The sequence below is a fragment of the Gavialis gangeticus genome, unplaced genomic scaffold, assembly GCF_001723915.1.
Source record: "Gavialis gangeticus isolate Ggan-Ray unplaced genomic scaffold, GavGan_comp1, whole genome shotgun sequence".
Taxonomy (NCBI): domain Eukaryota; kingdom Metazoa; phylum Chordata; order Crocodylia; family Gavialidae; genus Gavialis; species Gavialis gangeticus.
This window is the reverse complement of record NW_017729011.1, coordinates 14,123,482-14,143,990: the sequence shown is the minus strand read 5'-3', so window position 1 is coordinate 14,143,990 and position 20,509 is coordinate 14,123,482. Positions and strand designations below refer to the sequence as shown.

Below are 20,509 nucleotides of genomic sequence, written 5' to 3'. Positions count from 1 at the left end.
GGTCTCGTCAGCGCTGCCGGCACACTCACAGGTGCAGCCCTGGGAGGTGCAGTTCTCACCTGTCTGGAGGACTCCTTAAAAGGCCAGGAATGAAGAGACACGGCCCCAGACTTGCTGGAGTAGATCGCCAACACCACCTTCCTCTCGGGGGCCTTTCTTTCCAGGGACACGCTCAGGTGCAGGAACGGATCCTGAGGGGGGGAATGGGAGGACGTCATTCAAACTCCTTGCACCCGGGAACACATGGGGCAGCATCACATGCACGGGGCACATTTTAGGTGTGGTTTTTATTGCAAAAGAACAAACCAAGAGGCAAACACAGCAGGATCTGGGGTCCTCATATACAGGGGCTTCACACCCAGGGCCAGCTGCTGAATGAGGGGCTGGCAGCAGGTGCCTGCTGCTGCCTGTACTTCAAGAGGTGCCACTTCTACCCTCAGCTGGGGGTCCTCACAGCTGTGCATGGCAGGTTGGGGAAGTGTTGCCCTTGGAAAGAAGAGTTGTATGCCCCAGACACGCACAACCTCTCCTCTCCGCAGTGGGGTAGGTGCAGAGCATTTGGGCTCTGCTGAATAAAGTCTTGAATAGAGAGAGACTTGACCAGGAGCCTTTGGCCTTTGGCCGGCCACTCTGTGGACAAAGGCTCCTCTCTGTTGAAGCTGGGGAAGAGGCCAACTCTACCCTCTGGGAGAAAAGTCACAAATCCTGCTCCCTGACTGTGCCTGGGTGAAGGGAGCGTGACCCAGGCCACGGGGCGAGGAGCTCCCTCACGCAGAAGAGCTGGGAGCATCCATCCATCAGTCCCCAAACCTCTCCTCCAATCCCCTCTCCCCCAGAACCGCAGCATGGCCACCAGGTACATGACCAGCTTGCCCGGAGCCCGAGAGTCACAGGTGTGGTGGATCATAGGCACCCTGATTTCTGCCTGGAGCTGTGGCCCACCCAGAGTCCAGCTTCCTCTATTCAGGCCCATGATACCAGCCAAATTAACCTGTTTGGCAACCACACACCACAGGCAGCTTCCAAGCCACACGTTAGCCACCCCTACACTAGACGGTGCCCATCCAGATGTGCACGAACGACCCTGTGGCAATCTTGTCCTGCCGTTGTGTTACCCTCCCATGGCCTGGCCCCCTTAGACACCGCTCTGCTCAGTGGTGATGCTTCTGACCTGGCTGCCCTGAGAGCATCCTCCACACCTGGATTCAGGCTCCTGAGTGATGATTTAAGCCTGGCAATATGGACTCTGCTCCAGATTTCAGGCCCTGCATGTGGAGACACCATCCTACAGCCTTACTGCAGGACCCCAAGCCCTGCTGCAAGGTCCAGAGTGGAAAATTACCCTGGGTGAAATAGCAGCCACAGGCAGACAAAGGAGACCTCTAGGAGCACAGGCCTTTGCCCCAGCACCGCCTGAAGGCATCTGCCCAGCACTGACTCAGAAAGCATCGCCCCTGCTTCCTGCAGCGGCCTGGGCTTTCCCCACAGGTCAGCTCACCCTGACCCCATGCTGATGAGCTGATGGTGCCTGGGCTCCCGGCTGGGTGATTCAGGGCAGAGTTTCCCGCACATTGTACACACACACCCTGCCTGTACCAGGATGATCTTATCGGGAGCTACTGGAAAGGAACAAGCAAAAACTCTCCCCCAGCCAAGCTGTGTATAATAATGCACTGCTGTACCCGGCCCTGCGGTGCCACGAGGCATCCAGTAAGCATTACTCTGTGGGTGGCCCCGGGACCCCGGCAGGGCCCTACAGCCTCGCGAAGAGGAGGGGCTTGCTTCTATTTTTACTGCTGTGTGTTTTCCAGAGGCCATTGTTCCTCTTCTCTGGAGTGGCGGGAGGCTTTATTTTACCCCGGGTTGCCTTTTTCATGGGGATCTGCTTATAGAAACTGGTTTCCAGTAATTCTTCTATAAGCGGAGCCTGGTCACTCGGGCTCCCCCGCCCCGCAGTCGGGGCACGGTGCCAGCTGTCTGAATGCCGTGGCTGTGACATCAGCCCCTCTGTGCACAAACAGATGCGGGGGGCTGGAGTCTGGGTTATTTATTTACATGCCATGACAAAGGCCTGGCTCCCACCTGTAGCGGGATCCCAGCTGTCTGCTCCTGCCTTGGCCCTCCCTTCACAGTCAGGTGCCTGGCAGCGGCCTTAAGGGAGATGGTGCGGAAGAGCATGTTCACGTGGCCCCTCCTGAAGCCTTGACTGAGCCTGCACAGACCTTGCTTTCCAGGGCCCCAGCTGTACTGTTCCTGGTTCCTGGCATGTCAAGGGGACAGGGACAGATGTGGCTCCAGAGTTAAACTGTTCCACGTTGGGGTCCCAGGTTCTGGCACAGGTTTCTCTGTAGAAGTAGGCTGGTCTGCAGGGCCAGACATCAACCTGACACCTAGGAGAAGGGGCTGGGTCGACTAGGTGGGCAAGTTGCTTGGGCTTTGTCTGTGTGGCCCAAAGCTCTGCCAGGCAGAGATCTCAGACCTGGTCTGCAATCACCAGGCTTGGGCCTGGGGAGCCTGGGCTAACACACCCAGCTTGTCAGACTGAAAAGAGTCCCTGACAGCTGCTCTATTACTGCCGATGTAGTCACGTTGGCTTGGACCATCTGGAGGCTGCTCAGTATCCAAAGCATAGACACTTATCCCCTCCCATGACTGCACCTTGTAGTCTGGAGTAGGCAGCCCAGGCTCCAGCTGGCCTGTGTCCTTCACCCACAATAAAGCACCTCCTCTGGATTGCACATGGCTGGGCCCTGGACATCTCTCCCTCTTATCCCCTTGACATGAGCTTCTCCACATGAAAACCTTGCAGCTGACATGCCTGCAGCCTCCTCACTCCACAGCACAAGCCCCTTCTCTGCCCCAAGCTCCAAGTGCTTCTGGACCCTTTGGCCAGGGGGTCTCAGATTCCCAGTGCCCAGGCTGGGGCTGAGCAATGCAACTTTTTGGCCTTAAATGGTTCTGGGCTGCCTGACGCCAGTGGAGGATTCTGGCTCTGGCGTCCCTGAGTGGGCGGCACAGCCCATGAAAGCCTGGCGAAGGGGAGAAGCCCAGCAGCCTTCCTCCCGCTGCACACAATGGACAACAGAAACATCCCGCCCAGTCGGCAGACATGGGACTCCAGAGGAAGCAGAGGAGCCCTGCGCCCTGCCCTGGGATGTGTCGTGCTGCGGCTGCTCACTGCATCTTGGGGCTCCCAAAGCAGCCAGGATGCGGAGATGGCAGCCCTTGTGCCTTCAGCCTGGCTGCCTCCCTCATGCACATGGAGACTTTGCCATCTGTTTCTCTTGATCTTTTTTCCTCAAACCACCCGGGGTGCGCTTTGTTCCTGGAACCTGTGCTATGGCTTCCTGTTAATACAGTTTGGTCCGGGATAAGAACACATACAGGGCTTATTTTGGGAGCTTAGCATGGCGAGCCCCTGGCCAACTCAGAAGGAAGCAGTGTTCCTTCCCATGTAGAGGAAATTGCAAGTGGTCTCTCGAGTGTATTTTAACAAACTACTTCCAGCCTTGCAGTGGCAGGACATTGATGGTGCCTTATTCCCCTGGCTTTGCTCTTCCCAAGTTAAAGGTTGTTTTTGATGTTTCGGTCATTGTGCCTGCTAGTTGTTCCCAAAGTTTTCAAGAGCAGGTTAGAGAAATGCTTGTCTAGGAAGGTTTAGACAGGGATGGTCCTGTCTTGAGCAGGGGACTGGGGTAGATGTGACCTCCTGCAGGCCCTGCCAGCTGAGCTCTGCTACGATTCTTTGACTTTGTTGTTAATGCTAAGGCGAGCGGTCTGAAGGATGGATGCTGCTGCAAAGAATCAGCTGCGGGGAGGAGTTCAGGAAAAGACGGGTGTGAGGAAGGAGAGAGGAAGGCTGCTAGTGGCGACTCCATACGTCTATAAACAACCATCCTTCTCGGCCTCTGAATCCGGAGCGGTTTCAGTGTCCTCACGCTGGTGTGACCTCATGCTTTCAGTTCCAGCCTTTGCCATCCAGCCCCACCCACACAAAAAAAGAAGCTGGTGATCGGAAGCGGAGCTGGGTGGAATCACTGGGCAGCATCAGCTGTGTCTGCAGTCTTAGGCGCTGTGGTTTGCTGTAGCAAGTTATGCTTTCCTCTGCAGTGACCCTCTGTCACCCTGAACCCAATGACCTCTAGCTCCAGAGCTAATGGATTTGAATCCAGCAGATGGGGGCAGCAGCAATCAGTTAGCTACTGCAGCTAGGGCAGGAAAAGGCAATAAACACTTGCCTGCGTGTTACACATTAAAAGAGAATAACTAACCAGGAAGAACATTCTTTCCATCCCTGTTTGTCAGCAGGACATGGCTGCATTCGGCTCTTTTTGGAAAGGACAGTCTCTACAAATGAGCTATAGCAGAAAAAAGCCATAAGGAGCTGTTCACCTCCTCTCCGACGGGCCCCTGTGCTGAGGAGCTGACAGTCCGACTCAAAGGGCCCAACATGGAGGATGGCTCAGATGAAATATAGCAGGAAATCCTCCTCTGAGAATCAAGCATTTCACACTGATCCATCTGTCTCATTCTCACTGACTTCATGCTGCTTATAATCAAGTCCCTAGTGAGGAACATGGCTGGCAGGGATAAGAGTCTCGCAGCCAGGCTTCCCCAGCCCAGCTGTGACTTGCAATAAAACATTCCCAGCATTGTGAGACTGACAAATGCCATCGCCCTGATTGATATCCCCGCCAAGGTCCTTATCACATGGACACGCAGAGCTCGGGACTGCGGGACCACGGTTAGACCCCAGCAGCCCGGCATGGGACACAGGCCCTTGGGTCGAAGACAAACACAATGGCTGAGAGCTCCCAAGAAGTGTTTATCACGTCTCACCAGGAGCTGAGCTCTCTGCAGAAGTGGTGGGGGCCATATTCTTCAGGCTCCGGCTGGTTTTACCCCAATGTAATTCCACCAGCTTTGGGAGTGGTCGTGGCTGCTACACAGCACTGACAAGCCAACTATTTACTGCATTATGTCACTCAAGATAGGCTGCCGCATCTGCATCCACTGGCCTTTATTGCTGGATCCCAAGCAAGGATGGGAAGCATACGCCACGTAGAACCCATTCAAAGGGTCTGGGACTCTAGTTCCAAAAGGGACTTGTGATTTTAAATGCCTGGCTTGAGAGACCTCCAGGGGAGCTGTTTTTTTCAGAAGGCAGGATCAGGACATCATGCCAGAAGTGCTTTTAAAGCACCTCAAAGCCCACACCCAAACAAGGAGCATCTAAAGTGACAAGAAAAAACTAGAACTCTTGGTTCCAAAAGTGACAAGGCACTTCGGAAACAGCTGGCCCAGGGTTACCAGTGCAACAGGGTGATTTTAGGTCTGTTTGGTTTGTTAAATTTTAGAATTGTGCCTGCTGCATTTTATCTGTTTTGTCCCTGAAAACTCTGTGCGGGACCTCACTCCAAGAAAGCCTCTTCGGACTTGATGTAGCTTTGGTTACACCGAGTTAGAGAAATGTGGCTTTTGAAAATTAGCCCCTCTCCTCTTGGCAGAAAGCAGAACAAAACCATGGTTTCAATTAAGGGTGGGAGGGAAAATAGTTCACAGGACTCCAACAGGGTAGTGAAACCCACGCTGTTAAAAAATGCTCGAGGCCAAATGAAAGCCCAAATGCCACCTGCTCCTCAGATCTTTGGGCTGGAGGGAAATGGTCGTGGTTGGAAAGCTAAAACGTGGCCAAGTCTGTGGCGTTTTCTATCACAGTTGCATACATGAGGGTGACAGGAGATCAAACACACACACACACACACCCACTTCCTGCTCCCCCCCTTTGCTGCTCTACATCCAGAGCTGTTCTTACGTGCAGGAAGCAGAGCACGTTTTACGAGACTCTTGCCCTCTGAAGTGCCTGTAAATGTCATTTTAACTGCCTGCATATACCATAAAAACAAAGCTGGCAGATATATGCATGAGGATTTGCAGCCCATGAGAGACATGTGCCAAGCACTTCAGACGAACTGCGAGCCCTCCCACGGAGCATAGTTAGCATCAATTATTTCCCTTCCAAGTCAAATGTCTCAGCAGAGGAAGCAAGGACTGACTGGGCCAGGGGTAAGGGAAGGGCTAAGGCACATAGGCTACAAAGCTCCTACGATTGTGGCTGGGCCTGTTATGAGGATGGCACCTTTTGTTACCACTGACATCCCCTTTAGAGACTGCGTACGGGTCTCCATTCATTAGTTTTGACCAGTTCTGGTGAACATGTTTTTAAAAAGCAGAGCACGGGAAGGGCCATTCTGACACAGACCCATGATCGAGTCAGAAGATCATCCTGTCTCTGAGCACAGCCAAAGAAAGATGTGCGAAGCCCTGTCCACCTGGTCCCAGCCTGCTAGGTGTGTCGCCGCCTGTTCTGGTTCTGAAGAGCGTGGTCTGTGTCTGCCGTCACAACCGTGTTTCCCCGTCTCTACCAAGCTGTGCTTGTGCAAGTACATGCTGGGAAAATCCAGGCAGGCCTGCTCTAGTGCCTTAGCAGCAGGGAGTGAATCAAAGGGGCATGACACAGAGCAGCACCACAGCAGTGCGTCCTGGGGACTCCTACCACACCGAAAACCAAGAGGAAGGAAGGTCCGTCCAGCTGGTGATGCAGGCGTGAATGTGGGGAACCCATCTCCCCTGCACAGCCCCCACCCCAGGCTGAGCCACTCAAGCCAGACTAGGGCTCCGGCAGTAGCTAAACACTGTCAGGCACCAGGTTAGCTACCAACTGATAGCTGATGGTCTGTAAAGACACCCGGGTCAGAGCCAACCCTGCCCTAGCAGCTTGGGGATGTAGCTCAAAGGGGCTGAGTGGGTGGCAGGGGTTGTAAATAATAATAGATCCATAATGCCGCCCCTGCTGTCTGGTGCCCTCCCCAGCAGAGCCTGGGCAAAAACAGGCCTCAGCGCTACAGCAGTCTGGAGCATGTTCTTAGCATGACATTAGTAACACGCATCCAGACCCTGGGTTTTGGGAGGTGGCTGGACAGGCTGCCCCAGTAGGGATGGAGGCTGCTTCTTTGTGGGCCATGGAATTAGCACCTTCTTGTTTCAGTTAGCCTGAGCATTTCTTGACGTCAGCTGAGATACCCCCGAGCCGATGTGTATCCCTGCCTATGGCTGCCCTATCCTGTCCCTGCTGGTACAACCACACGCTGTCCCTTTCTTCACCTGCCAGCTGAAGCAAGCACCTTCTCCAAAGAGCAAAGCATGGTCCATCTGCACCAGCCCCTTTTAGCTGCATCCCCTCAGCCAGCAGAGCACCCGCCTGGGGATCCCACCCCGTTTCCATCGCAGTGGCACAGAGCCCAGCTGTGAAACAGACTGGCCGCCATAAATAAAGGATCCCTCACAAGGTGGTCGTTCCATCCCCCTGTGCCTGGGCAGGTGTAATCCAGTCCCGGGAGATGCAGGCTTCAGACCAGTGACAGCGCCCAGGCTGGATGGTGACAAGGAGGTGACATGCTTCTTCTCCTACCCTGGTCCCCAGCCCCACAATCACTCACCTTTGTCAAGCTTTTCACATTGAGGACGTGGACTTCCCGGTCTTTCCCCACAGTGCTGTTGCTCACGCATCCTCTGATAGTCCTGCTTGTTGTGTAAGACACTTGAACATCCGAATTTAGGCCGATTGGCCGTAGGGTGCAGGCACCAGTACTCACTGGATCTAGAGAGGAAGCAGCTCAAAGTCAGGCGCCTTGCTGCCATCCTGAAGGAGAATGGTGATAAGGGAAGCCCCAGGGGGCACAGAGTGCAGGGAGGACGGGAAGGCTGTGGGTACCAGCCAAGGGGCAGGAGAACCAAGGGGCTGGACAAGGGAAAGGTCTCTGGGGCACGGAGGTGAGAGAACTGCAGCTCACGAGAGAGTCTTGGGCGACTATCTACTCAGTGCAGGGAGAAGGTGCTCAAAGGAGAGGGATGCAGGAAGGAGGTGCAGCAGCAGCCAGCAAGGTGCCTGAGCCCAGAGAGTGAGAAGCAGCCAAGGAAAGACATCTGCCTTGCACTGGAAGCTGCAGGGAGGAGTGGGGGGCAGGGGCAGCCCCCGCTTCTGGCACAGTTGGCTCTGACAGAAACCACAGCCCTGACGTGCTTGTTCAAGACACTGTGAGCACAGGAAGGAAGGAAGCCAGGAAGGACAGATGGACTGGGCATGAGCATGGCCCTGGAATATGTTTCCTCAGCAGAGCGCAGCAGCAACCAAGCCCACGGCCAGTGCTTCTGCCCTGCTCCACCCTTTCTCTGTGGCTCTGTGGTGCCTTTGCAGTCAGGGGTGCTCCGTCTGGGAAGTGTTTCATCGCTAGACCTGATCGCTAGCATGCGGTGGCAGATCGCTCCCTACTCCTGGTGCAGCTCCACCGGTTATCTCTGGGCTCTGGCCAGCCGAGCCCAGAGCCCAGCTCCAGGGAAGAGCAACAGCAAAACTGTTCAGATGCCGGCTCTGCATCGCGAGTCCGGAAATTCCAAGTGCAGGCTGATCTCTGCATTGCACCTGGGCTGCTGTAATGTCTCAGTCATTGGTCACCCCTGGGAACTGAGCCCTGGTTTCCTCGGGCCAGATTGTCACTGCTGGGCTGAAAGAATAGCTCCCTGAATGGGCACCCACATGTAGGGCAACCTTACTCCCTGCAAGTCAGCTTTTGGAGGAAGGGATGCAGCCTGCAGAACAATGGGTCCCTGCAGGGTAACACAGGACGCTCCAAAGACCTGGTGAGCCACACGTGTCACCAAACCTGTTCCTGCATGTTATATTCTAGTGCCACGGTCAAATGTGAGGCCTGCTATGCAAAGCCTTGAGCACGCACAGAGGGAGAGCCTTCCTGCCCCCAAAGGCTCCCTGCTCTCAGCAGACCAGGAGGGAGGGGAAGTGACTGCACCAAGGTCTCAGAGCAAAGCTAGGACTGGAGCACGGCTGTCTGAGGCCATGCTGCCTTCCTGGTCACAGCCCATCCAGCACTTCACAAGGTGAAATACTGACTCCTGCTGAAACAGGCCCGCCACGCAAGTCTGGCCTGAAGGACAAAGTCCTTCCACTGGGGGCTCGTGGTGTGCCATCACACAGGGAAGAGCACAGATCACAACAGCGACAGGGAACGAACCTCAGGCTCCAGGGTGGGACCTGCCAATTGCCAGAGTGGTCAGCAACCCCAACTCCAAGCACATACACACAGGCATGCTCACATATACACACACATAGGCATGTACACACATGCACAGGCACACGCACATATGTGCTACCCACACACCCACAGTGTAACACAGCAGGCCAAGGGCTCTGCGGATTTTTTTTAAACTTCCTCTTGAAGAATCACATATTGGCCACTGCCCGAAGTAAGAGACCGAGCTCAATGAAGCTGTGATCTGGTATGGAAAGTCCTGTGTCCCTCCTGCAATCAAGTTCCTGCCAAAAATCATGCTATACCTTTTATAAACAATTGAGCCCAAGAGGATGTTTGCTTCCACCCCCACCCCCGCCCCACACACACGCACATGCACACGCACACCCGGGTCTGCAACACGGAAATCGGAAAGATCAAAAATTGTTGTTCAAATCATCCTGACACGGAGGCAGTATGGACTGAGGTGCCAGTAACAATGGGTGATTCAAACAAACCAAGCAGTATTTAATTGAAGTGGGAATGCGAGTGGGATCCTGGCTGGAAGCCTGAGCCTGACCTTGGTCACCTGCACAAGCAGGGCTACTGACTGCTACGGACCCAGCTGTGAGATGGGCCCATCAGAGTCCACAAGGAAGAACCGGCTACACAGGGTGGGAAGCGACCAGAACCCAGCCTGCCGGGGTGCAGCAACATTCAGCCCCAGTTTGACTGAAGCAGAAGCCAAGGCTAGAAGCCATGCTCTTAACAACCCAGGAGCTCGTTTCTGCCATGATGACATTGCAGCCGATGAACTAACCCTTCTCTCCTGGAACGTTTCTCTCAGTCCCCAGGTTCCTAACGAGACTGTGCGGTGCACAACACGTGGAAGGAAAAAATAACAGCCAGCTCTTCCATTTCACTCAAACCCTGGAACACTGATGTCTGGCTTGAAAGGGACCAGGGATGAGGGTAACATGGTCACAGGATGAGACAAGTCACTTCACACAGGCCTCAGCAGCTACTGGTCTGGGCAAATGTTGAGTTCCAGGTCCCAGCAGGACCAGCCACCACAGCCAGCCCAGCGCCCCTAGCTCATGGCACCTTCTGACTGAATACTGAGAGCCCGTGGCACTCAGGCAGCCCGAACCGAGAAGCTTCTGATGCCAGCAGACAATTGCCGAGAGCCTCCGACTGTGGCACCAGAGCATTTGCTCAGGCAGAACGAGAGAAATCAGAGCCCACCCCAAGGGCAGCCCGGTGCCCAGAGGAAGGAAGAACAGCAAGTAGGTAGCAGAGGTGGAGGGCCCAGGCCTGGCCACTTGCAGGGCAGTGTTTTCTTTGGAGATGGCCAGGAATTGAAAGGATTTCCACGGCTGCTCTCTGGGGACCGAGACTCACCAGTGGCTCCAGACAAGTGCGTCCAAGCCGAGGAGTCTGGAGGCAGAGGGGCTGGGCCGGATGTGGGGCCTGGAGTGTCCAGACACCCTGACGTTGGAGGGGGATGACTGGACGATGTTATCTGCAGCTCCAGTGATTGACAGGAAATGGACGGCTAAGGGGAAGCAAGTGGAAAGTTACCCGTGCGAGGCAGCGGCACTGAATGAAGGTAGGCTGCAGGGCAAGGGCAAGTGCAAGAGGAGGGGCTCCCTCCATGCTGCGGGTGCAGGAGCATGGGGCCAGCTGGGTCCCTCCCTGGGCTGGTGCCTGGGGGATACTGGCTGCTCCAGGAGGCTCTGCCCTGGGCTGGGTGAAGGGCGCTTGGAAGAGCTGCTACCCTTTCCCAGCTCTCTCTTGGGCAGGTTCTCAAGTAACTGGTGCCCACTGTGGCTCCACTCTCTACTGGGGGAAATCAGTGGCTTGTGCTACCTGCAAGTCATTGGGAGAGACTAAATGGGTCTCTTCAGTATAGATCAGAGGTGGCTGAGCGGGCCACAATAGAGGCTTCCAACTTACTGAACGGTGCCGCAAAAGTCAACAGGGGTCTATTGTTACGGTCTCTCTCAGTGCTAGAGCTACGGGACATAACGTGAACCAATTAGGCAGCAGGTTCACAACTAACGAGAGGCAGTTCATTTTACACCCTGTGTAATTCACCTACTGCAAGATGCTGGTAGCCTTGATCACGTCAAAAGGAGATTGGACAAATTCACAGTGGAAAGGTCCACCAGGAGGTTACCGTACATGGGAGATAGGGGTGCAGCCTCTGAATCAGTCCGGATGCTGAAAGCTGCTGTGGAAGAGGAGCAGGGGGTGGAAAATTGTGGATGTGCCCTGTTTACCCTCCCCTACTTCAACACCCACTGCGAGACGCACACTGGGGTAGATGAACCTGTGGTCTGACCCCAAAGATGGCAATTGTTATGTTCTCATTACAACAGCCCCTTCTGGCCTTGATATTCCTGAATGGATCACTCCTGCGATTGCTGGCAGAGTCCCGGATGGTGGTAGTGGAAACGGATTAGGGACTTGGACACTTCCTGCTGATCTTGGGCAAAGCTGTAAGTAGCAGAGGCCCAGAGTGTCTTGTCTGCAGCCTTTGGCCATTTGCCCTGCATCACTTTACAACCTGCTCTTCCCAGGAAGGTTTCCTTCAGGAACTTTCAGGCTCAAACCATACATGCCTGTGTGCCAACACATGTACTTAAAATAAAGTTTAAGTGCTGAAGATGTCTCTGACTCAGCCCCTGCCAGGCACAATGCATGCATGTCAGGAAACTCTCTTCTGGCACGTCTGCTCCAAGGACCCCTCCGTGTCAAAGCCCTAGTTCCTGCTCCCAGCCCACAGAAGATGCAGCCGCGGCCGTGCTATGTGCCGAGTGACAGCTGAGAAGATGGATTTACTTTCAAGGGTGAACTCAGGCAAGGTGAAGGCAGATTCCAGAGAAGCTTTGCGTTAGGGTCATGGCCCAGTCCTGGTCCATGACGCGGCATCCACTACCCACCTATTGTCCTGCACTTCCTTGACACGCCAGCTAGACCAACCATGCAGTCGGCAGCATCAGGAGGAAGATAAACAGTGGCTTATCTGGGCTCCACAGGCAGCGTCAGTCTTCCCCTCCAGTCCTACCCCAAGCAGCCAGTCTAGGGAAATACCACTGGGACCAGACAGTGGCCTCCCGCGGCCGCTCAGAACTCATAGACAGGCTTTATCTGTTTATGTTCCTGCGGCCCCGATCCCACCTCATGCACAGAGCGCTCTGGACTCGCAGACAAAGGTGGGAGATTAGATCTGTGCCCCGATGGGAGCTGCCTGGAGCGCTGCTCCTGTCTGAGCGAGCTTGCTGACCTGTCTGGCCTGGGCCCTGGCGTGGCTGTGCTGGCTGGGAGGAGCTAGTCCCACAAGACACATTCAAAGCGGGGATCCCCAGCTGGAGAGAGCACGCAGCTACCCAGGCAGAGACATGGGCAGAGGAATTTGCCATTCTCCCACAGCAGCTCCGCTGTGCGTGTCCAGGGGGAGAGCAGGATGCGGTTTCAACCTGCTCTGCTGAAGCTCCCCTGTCCACACCCCATCAGGCACCTCCTGCTATTTCACGCCGTATCCCCTCACCAGTTCCCATGCACGGCTCTGCACTCCCCAGCTGCACGTCACTCAGCTTCTCGTGGCTGGCAGCTTGGTACCGTCGTACCACTGGTGCATCTTCCCTACACTGCAGACACCTGCCTCCCCGCACAGCACTGACTTCCTTACCCATGCCATACAACTAAACCCCACCTACAGTCAGCCCTGTCACAGATGGACTGGTACATGCCCCCCTTCCTTGCCAAATACCCCTGCCTCACATAACCCACCCAGAGTCCCTCACACCAGGGCGCCCTGACATCTTCTTTGCCTCTGCCCCCAACCCTTCACGGTGCTGCCTTTGTTGCCTGCGTGTGCTCTTCTTCCTAGGGCTGGGGCGCCTGCCCCAGCAGCCTTGCCTGAGGGCCATGGGTCAGGGCATGCTCCACTGCGGGGCTGCCCCTCATCACGTGTGCCCTGGTGTGTGTCAGCCCTCAGCACACTGGCAAGAAGCTGGTGTGCCTAGGAGATAAGCACACACCTGAAAGCACTGCGAGGATGGGTACCACTGCTCAGCTTTTCAGCTCCTTTCTGCTTTACAGTGCTAATAAAGACTCCATGGGGCATAGGCAACATGTAGAGGAGGGGTATGGGGGGGCACATGCCCCCCCCCAAGATTGGCCCTTGCCAGCCAGGGAGTGGGGGACGACAGCCTTTGCCCCCCTGAGAATGTGGGGATGCTGATAGAAGCACCAGCGGCACTTCTGGGGCAACGATCGGCCACTGGGGGACCTTCCCCAGGTTGGTGAGTGGCCACTGGTGCCCCCCCAGGATCGGGGGGGCACCAGTCACCCATGCCATGGGGATAGGTGCATGGGCTGCTTGCTACACCCATTTCCAGGAGAAACCACTCTCCTCCACTGCTGCCTTTCCTCCCCAGGGGAACTGGGGAATGGGATGGGTGGCAGGAGAGGCTGAAGTGGAGCTGAGAAGGGAGAACTTGCTTCCTCTCTGGTTGGCTCTGATTGAGCAGGTGCCTGCGTTCCCAGGGACTGGGCGAGGGCCTCCCCTGGCACAGCTACACCCCGGATCCCTGCATAAACACTGCTCAGACCCTGCTGCTCCGGCTGGGGGAAGGCAGGCTGGCTCCAGCATTATGTAATGATCAGATAACGCCACCCAGCTGGGCCCAGCCTGCCCCATGGGGCCGCAGGGTCGATCAGATAAGAGCTGGTTTATTTTTGTACTAGAGAAAAAAAAAGAAGAAATCTCTCTTTTTTCCAGCTCCTTCCCTCCCCTCCCCTCCCCTGTCCCCGTATTGACGGGAGCAGGAGCTGGGACAGCCTGTCGCGTCGCCTCGGCTCCCGGGCGTGTGGACCAGGCATGTTGGGGGGGCGGGGGGCAGGGAGGGGGCAATTCCTGTTTTTCGGAAGACAGATCAAGGAGACGCTGAGCAAACAGAGCAGACAAAACAATGGTGCAGACACTGGGAGCAGCCTGGGGAGATGGAGGAGACCAGACTGTGTGGGGGAGTGGGGGGGCCGAGGTCACTCTTATGGACTCACGGGCCAGAGGGAAATGGCTGGATCAGGACCTTGGAGCCTGCCTCGGGCAGTGGCTCCAAGCCGTGACTAACCATCACGACCACATGAATGATTGTGCGCTGGCACTCGTGCAGTGAGCTGGCAGGTCTCAGGTGCCAGTGGGCAAGAGCCCAAGCATCACAGAAGCCAAGTCCACCACTGGCACTACCAAACAGGCGCCGCAGAGTGACAGACCCGAGGGAAATTCGCCGTCCTTTCACAGTAACAGTGCTGTGTGTGTCCAGGGGGAGAGCAGGGAAAAGCAGCCTGCGCCATTCCCTGTTTGATGGCGACACACACGACACATGGGGTCTGGGAGCATGCACTGAGACCCAGCGTGGGGCACCCCTTGCTGGATTGGCTGGCCAGGTCTCAGGGTTGGCTCCTGTTTTGGGGCGTGTGTGTGCGTGCACGTATAACTTGACTCAGTTTCCTTAGTGAAACCGCTTGAGATTGGGGTTTTTTGTGTAAGGACCAGTAATTCCACTGGGCAGGTGGCAGCCAAGAGCTCGGAGGAGCAGATAGGCAGCTAGGGTAGGCAGTCCCATCCCCGTCACTCCTGGGACCTGCAGTTCACGCAGGCCACTAACAGACCAGGCCAGGAAATTATGCTGTTAAGTACCTGCCACCCCCAAGAGCTGCAAGGAGCGTGGGCCACGGCCGCGGCCACGTGGACCAGGTCAGCTCTGAGTCACACCATACTCTTCCTTCTCTTCATGCTAGAAGGGAAGGGAGAGTGAAGGAAACAAACCCTCTTCAATTTAAGCTTTGCAAGTTGATTTCTGCTCCAGTCTCAGCTGGGAGGGGCCTCTGGCTTCCCAGGTCACTGAACATCCCAACAAGCTTTGGATGTGGAAGGGACAGTGCAGATGTTGCCTGCTGTGGGTCCAGCACTGTCCCAAACCGTCAGCTCCTCTCTCCGTGCCCGAAGGGGGCTGGAGTGTGGGCAGCGGGAGCTCTTTGTAGCTGGGCCAAACCTTTGTCCCACTAAAGCAAATGGGGAGCTCAGGGCTCTCGGGGAGGGTGCTTTTCACAAAGCTCTCACTCTGCTTCTGATCTCCCAGGCCTTGAAAGATGTCTCCAAGTCACCTTCAGGGCACAGGCCTGGGAACAGAAACTGCTGACTTTACCGGACACCAAGAACTATGGACATAACAGAGACCCAGGTTTCATTGCCTCCCTCTCCTTCTGCTAACCTCCCATGCCCCTTCTGTCTGACTTCAGACTATCATGGCCAACTATTTCTTCTTGCTCCCCGGCTGACAGCTGCCTGCTTCCCTTTCAGGCAGTGAAATAAATTAACATACCTCAGGACAGTTGCTTCAGTTTAACCTGACTTGTGCCTTCTTTCCCAGACTCAATGAGGGGCACTTGCAGCCTGGAAACTGGTCTCCTCTCTTCCCCAGCTCCCCTCACAAAGCCAGCTTTTCCTGTCCCCGAGGACACATCATTTTTCCCCAGCCCACTATTCCAGACACAGCCGGGTCACTACACCGTGCCATGAGGCTTTCCTGGGGCACATCCCTTATTTCACTGCGCAGGCAGTATAAAATTGAAGTCACTGCTAAGCACAGATACAGCCATAGCCTGGTGCCCAGGGACCTACTCGTATGATCAGACCCTTTCTGTTAGCTGGAAAACAACGCCAGCAAATTGCCAGCAGCACCAAGCGTGATGCTAATTAACGGTAGAAGGAAGACAAGGCCAGTGGGTGTGATGCACATATAAGATTGCTCAGGGTGGGGGTGGGATTTAGGAGGTCTTTATATATATAAGTGGAATTGAAAGCAGCTGAGCTGATGCGGTCTCTTCTCACAGCAGATGGGACTAGACACCCTAATGGTCCCTTTCCCCCTTGTATATATAATGTTGTGTCTTGGGCCTAAGACACAAATTTATATATATATATAATTTTGTGTCTTAGGCCAAATTAGTCGCGAATTTTTTCAACTGAGCAGAGCGCAGTTGTTCAAGTCTGTGTTGCGCTACCACTGGCAAGTATCCTACCTCTCAGACTAGTCAGCCTGGGACTTCAGATGCACCCAAATCCATGGTGGGCATCCTATGTGCAAACCCCAAGCCCAGAGGCCCTGGAGTTCAGATAGCCCCTAGCCAAAAGGCCATAGGCCATAGTGCTGGGCTCACCTTCCTGTGAGCTGCCCTGTCTCCAAGGCTTGAAATATCTACTCATCTCTGGGCCATGGTGATTCTCGCACCTAGGGACTGGTGTCTGGCCTTGGATAGTTGCCACTTCTGAACTGGTATGAACAAGGAGTCAGCAGATACTCCTACATCTGTGTAACTTACCCCAAGTCCAGGATAGCATTACCGGGGGAAGAACGAGAAGTCAGCCTACACTGGTGTGACTTCCATCTTCCATCCCAGGGTAGCCATTTGCTCAGTGCAAGCGGGCTATGGCCTGCTCCCTACCCCGGTGCAGTGAGGTACTGTAATGGTGCGTACTGGGAACAGCTACCTTGTATGTCTCCTCTAGACCCCATAATCAACACGGGTGTACAAACCCAGTGACCATTACACAGGTGCAAGCAGGCTGCCTGTCCAGGCTCTCAGACGGCACCACGCGCTATGTACGCTTGACATATGGGGCCAGGTACGGGGCCAATCCCGTATGTAGGGGGCCAACCCCGTGGTAACTCTGACCTAGTGGCCACTGAGCCGGTCCATGCAGCTGGACCAGTTCTTCAGCAGAGACTCCCTTCCAGTGACACAGGGGTTTCAAAGTGTGCCCTTGGCTATCAGCAGACAGTCAATGGGGGAAATGAACAGGACTGTCCTTAGGGATCCACCAGAGACACAGAGGAAACTTGGGGCTTTGAATGAAGACCTTGTGGGTGCAAGTCAGTGATGCTGTACCAGGGACAGATTTGTCCCAGTGCAACTCTCTAGCTGTGCCCCAATCCCACCTGAAGTATGTTAGCCCAGCACACACAAGGCTGCTAGGAGAGATCCCTGCCACTCAACCCTGCCACGCGAGTGACTAGCGCAGCCCTCTCCCGACAGATCGCACGCGCTCTGGCAATGATCCTGCAGCCCCTCCCATCCCCCTGCTGTTTTCACAGCCAATGGTTGCTGTGTGATCCCCAGATCCCGAGATCCAGCTAACTGCTTTTCTAGCCCTCCTTACTACGGGCTCATCAGCTTCCAGGATTCGGTCACAAGCCCCTCTGATATTTGACGGCAGTTTTCTCACAGTCCCAGCTCCTGGAGTCATGCGCCTAGAGGAAACTCAGCTTTCCATTCCAGCACCAAGTCTGTAACCCTCTGAAACCTTGCAAACACAACCCCCAAGGCTCAGAAATCAAAAGGAAAATTTAAAACAAAGAGTTTACATTGATTCAATTGACTTGAAATCCCTGTTTTAAAATCTCTGGTGTCTGGGACCAGACTCCCGATCTGCGATCTCTTGGCGTTGGCAATAACTCGCTACCCTGACTCAAATTCCAGTGCCTGCTCCTGGGCCCTGCTGAGAGAGACTTTTGCATGTCTTCAGAGCTCTTCTTTGAGCTGAGTGAGCTGCAGAAATAATGCCCTTGAAGATGTCTCAGTGCCTGTCAAGCTCTTCCTTCCTTCCCACTCTCTGAGGCTCATGCATTTCGGAAACCACCCCCAGTAACTATGTTATCTCCACAGCCACTACCCCTCCTGGAAACCTGACCTTGGGTCTGAAGCTGCTTCTCCTGCCAAGCCCGCTGTGCTGACCTGTTCGACTCTACCCGAACAGCGGGATCTCAGAGCATTATAAACTGCAGAGTGGCTTCAGATTGCTGCGACGACCATCCCAGCCTCCCACCACGTCCCGCTGCAGTGCTACCCTGGCGGGCTGGATGTGGCCATGTAGGACAGTCCCTTGGCAAAAGCCATGGTTCATTCCCAGAGCAAGATTTTGGCTCCATCTCTGCTACTTAATTCTCATTCTTCCTGGGAACTGACACCCTTCCCTCGGGGAGATCCTTGCCTGCACATTTCTTTCTGTGCACTCAAATGTTTGCTCCTTCCAAATTTTTGCTCGTATGTAGTTGCTGAAGATGAGTAAACTCCCCCCCGCTCCAGCCCCAAAGTTGCTTCACTCTTTGGCCTGGATGTTCGCAGGATTTTTACAAGGGTGAAGAAACACGGCTGGGCTGTTCTCCAAGCAGCTTATTTTTCCAGACTAGATGATCCCAGTGAGAGGATTTCTCTTCATTGAGGCTCTTTGGCCAAATTCCCTGTTTCTTTACAGTCTCAGGTTTCAAAGCCTGCTAAGTTTGAGGGAGAGATTTCCTTGTTTCCCCTTCGCTCCCCCCCTGCTGCTCTGGGGCTTTAAAAGCCAAAGGGCGGGGGAACGGGGATGGGGTGAAGGGGGGGGACCTGCGGTCTGTACTTCTTTCTAACATATCCAGGCTTCCCCCACTCCTGGCAACACTTGAAGCTGTTTCCTCAGCAAAACCCTGGCTCACGGGATTCTGCCCGCAACAGCCGGGGCTCAACTTCACTGAGTAATCAAAATAAAAGCCGTTTTGCGCAAAGCCAGGCCCTTGGCGGCTTGAGTCAGCCCCTGCCCATCGTGGGTCACTAGGTTCTGTGGTGGAGCAACACCGACAGCCCGGCTGCACAGCTCTCCGGGCGCCGGCAGTAACCCCAGGGCATCCCAGCCAGAGAGGAGTGACCTTGTGTCCAAATGAACCCTTAGCAGCTGCTCCCACTGGCTCTGCACTGTCTGCTCCCAGGGTATTTCTTAAGAGCTGTTTATCTGGAGGTTTGCTGGAAGCCACCAACACTCCCCACCCAGCTCCCTCCAGCTTCCATAAGTCTGGTCCAAAGTCCGTCGAGAGTCTGTCCATCAACTTCCCTGGATCCTGGACGAGACCCACTGAGCCAGATCCTGGGAGCTGCAGTGCGGCGGCCGTGGTCCCCACTGAAGCCCCTTGCACTTTACAGGAGGGGTGCAACTCTTTGCAGGAGCAGCTCTGATGACAAAAAGCCACTGGCCTCGCACTGCAGCTCTGCACACTGCCCCCAGCCCTGAGGACCTCACAACAAATCATTACATGACACCAACCTCCCAGCCCCAAGCGGCCACAGATGCTCCTCGACCCAGCCCTGGGAGAGCAGCAGGGGGCACGGCACGGCGCGGCCGGCTGAGGCCTAGCGAACCTCGCTGGCGGAGAGCGGAGCTGGGGCTGTGACGCTCTTCCACCTCTCTTGTTTCTAGAGAAGATGGATGGAGCTGGGGACCAGCAGCCCAGCATCAAGCTTAGTTCGCCCCACTGGCTTCCCCACAGAGAAGGCGAGGAGACCAAACTGGGGGATTCCCGCCGGGGGCAGATGCCCCCGCCTTTCTGGGACAGAGCAGGACTCTGGGAAGGAGGAACACCTGGCCTGACTTGAATTCATGAGGACTTGCGAAAACGGAGCTCAGGAGAGCGGTGAGGAGGCCGGCGAGAAGGAAGAGGCAGAAACAAGGCAGAAAGAGACAAAATGAACCCAGCCCCCCTCCGTGCTGAGCTCGCGAAGGACCGGAGAAGGAAGAGCAACTCACTTGTGCAGGCGTGCGAGCAACAGAGCAGCAGCGCGGCGAGGCCCAGGAGAGTCTGCATGGCGTGGGAACGCTGCCTCCCGCTCCGGCGGCGCGTCCTGGCTCCTCTTAGCCCGTGTCCAGAGGCAGCGGCCTGGCCCCAGAGAGCCTCGACGGGCTGCACGGCCACACGATGGGACTGAGGGCAGGCAGGCGGAGGAAGGGGGATCTGCTCCACTCCAGCCTTGGGGCAGTTCCCGAGCTGTCGGTGGCAGAGAAGGAAGCAGGGACCCCGGGCAGACCTGGAGGCTGCGGCTGGTCGTGTCCCGGCTCCTCCGCCAAGGGGATGTGCTGGAGAGGAACTCGCAGCGCCTGAATGTGCGGCACTGACTCAACCCAGCACTGATGACCCAGAGCGGCAGGAAATCAACTCCCTTTAGAGGAGGGTCTGCCAAGCGCTTGCCTGCCAAAAAGAGGGAGGAAATGCCGCTTGTAGAGGCTCCGAGCCTCTGCTGGAGGTCACACACTGACAGCAATGGGTGGGGGCTGTGTCCTGAGGCCGAAGGAGAGCCGGCCAGGATGCTGGGTGCTCACAGTCCTCCCTCCCCACCTCGGGAGGGGGCTGCTAGACCGTGGGTGGCTCCTGGAGGCAGCTCCGTTCCCCCCCACGGGCCTGCATTTGATTTTCTGCAGCCCAGTGAGCCACATACCATCCCCTGGCATCACTCTGTCCTCAAGAACATCTGTAGGGGCCCCAGGGTGGGGGACTATGCACGGAGCTGGGGCATGCACCTCAGGGACTGCAGGAAGTATGTGGACA

The 20,509-nt window shown here is 55.6% G+C and overlaps 1 protein-coding gene across 1 annotated transcript in view; it reads right to left on the bottom strand.

Annotated features, from left to right (window-relative positions):
- The window catches only part of ENG (endoglin), a 49,328-nt gene extending 29,171 nt beyond the window's left edge, over positions 1-20,157 (bottom strand). The window contains exons 1-3 of the mRNA XM_019510547.1: positions 19,714-20,157; positions 7,500-7,660; positions 60-191 (exon numbers count right to left, since the gene is read on the bottom strand). Of these exons, the coding sequence (XP_019366092.1) occupies positions 60-191; positions 7,500-7,660; positions 19,714-19,771 (351 nt within the window). The 5' untranslated portion in view covers positions 19,772-20,157. The remainder of the gene's footprint in view (positions 1-59; positions 192-7,499; positions 7,661-19,713) is intronic.
- Between the last annotated feature and the right edge of the window lie 352 nt (positions 20,158-20,509).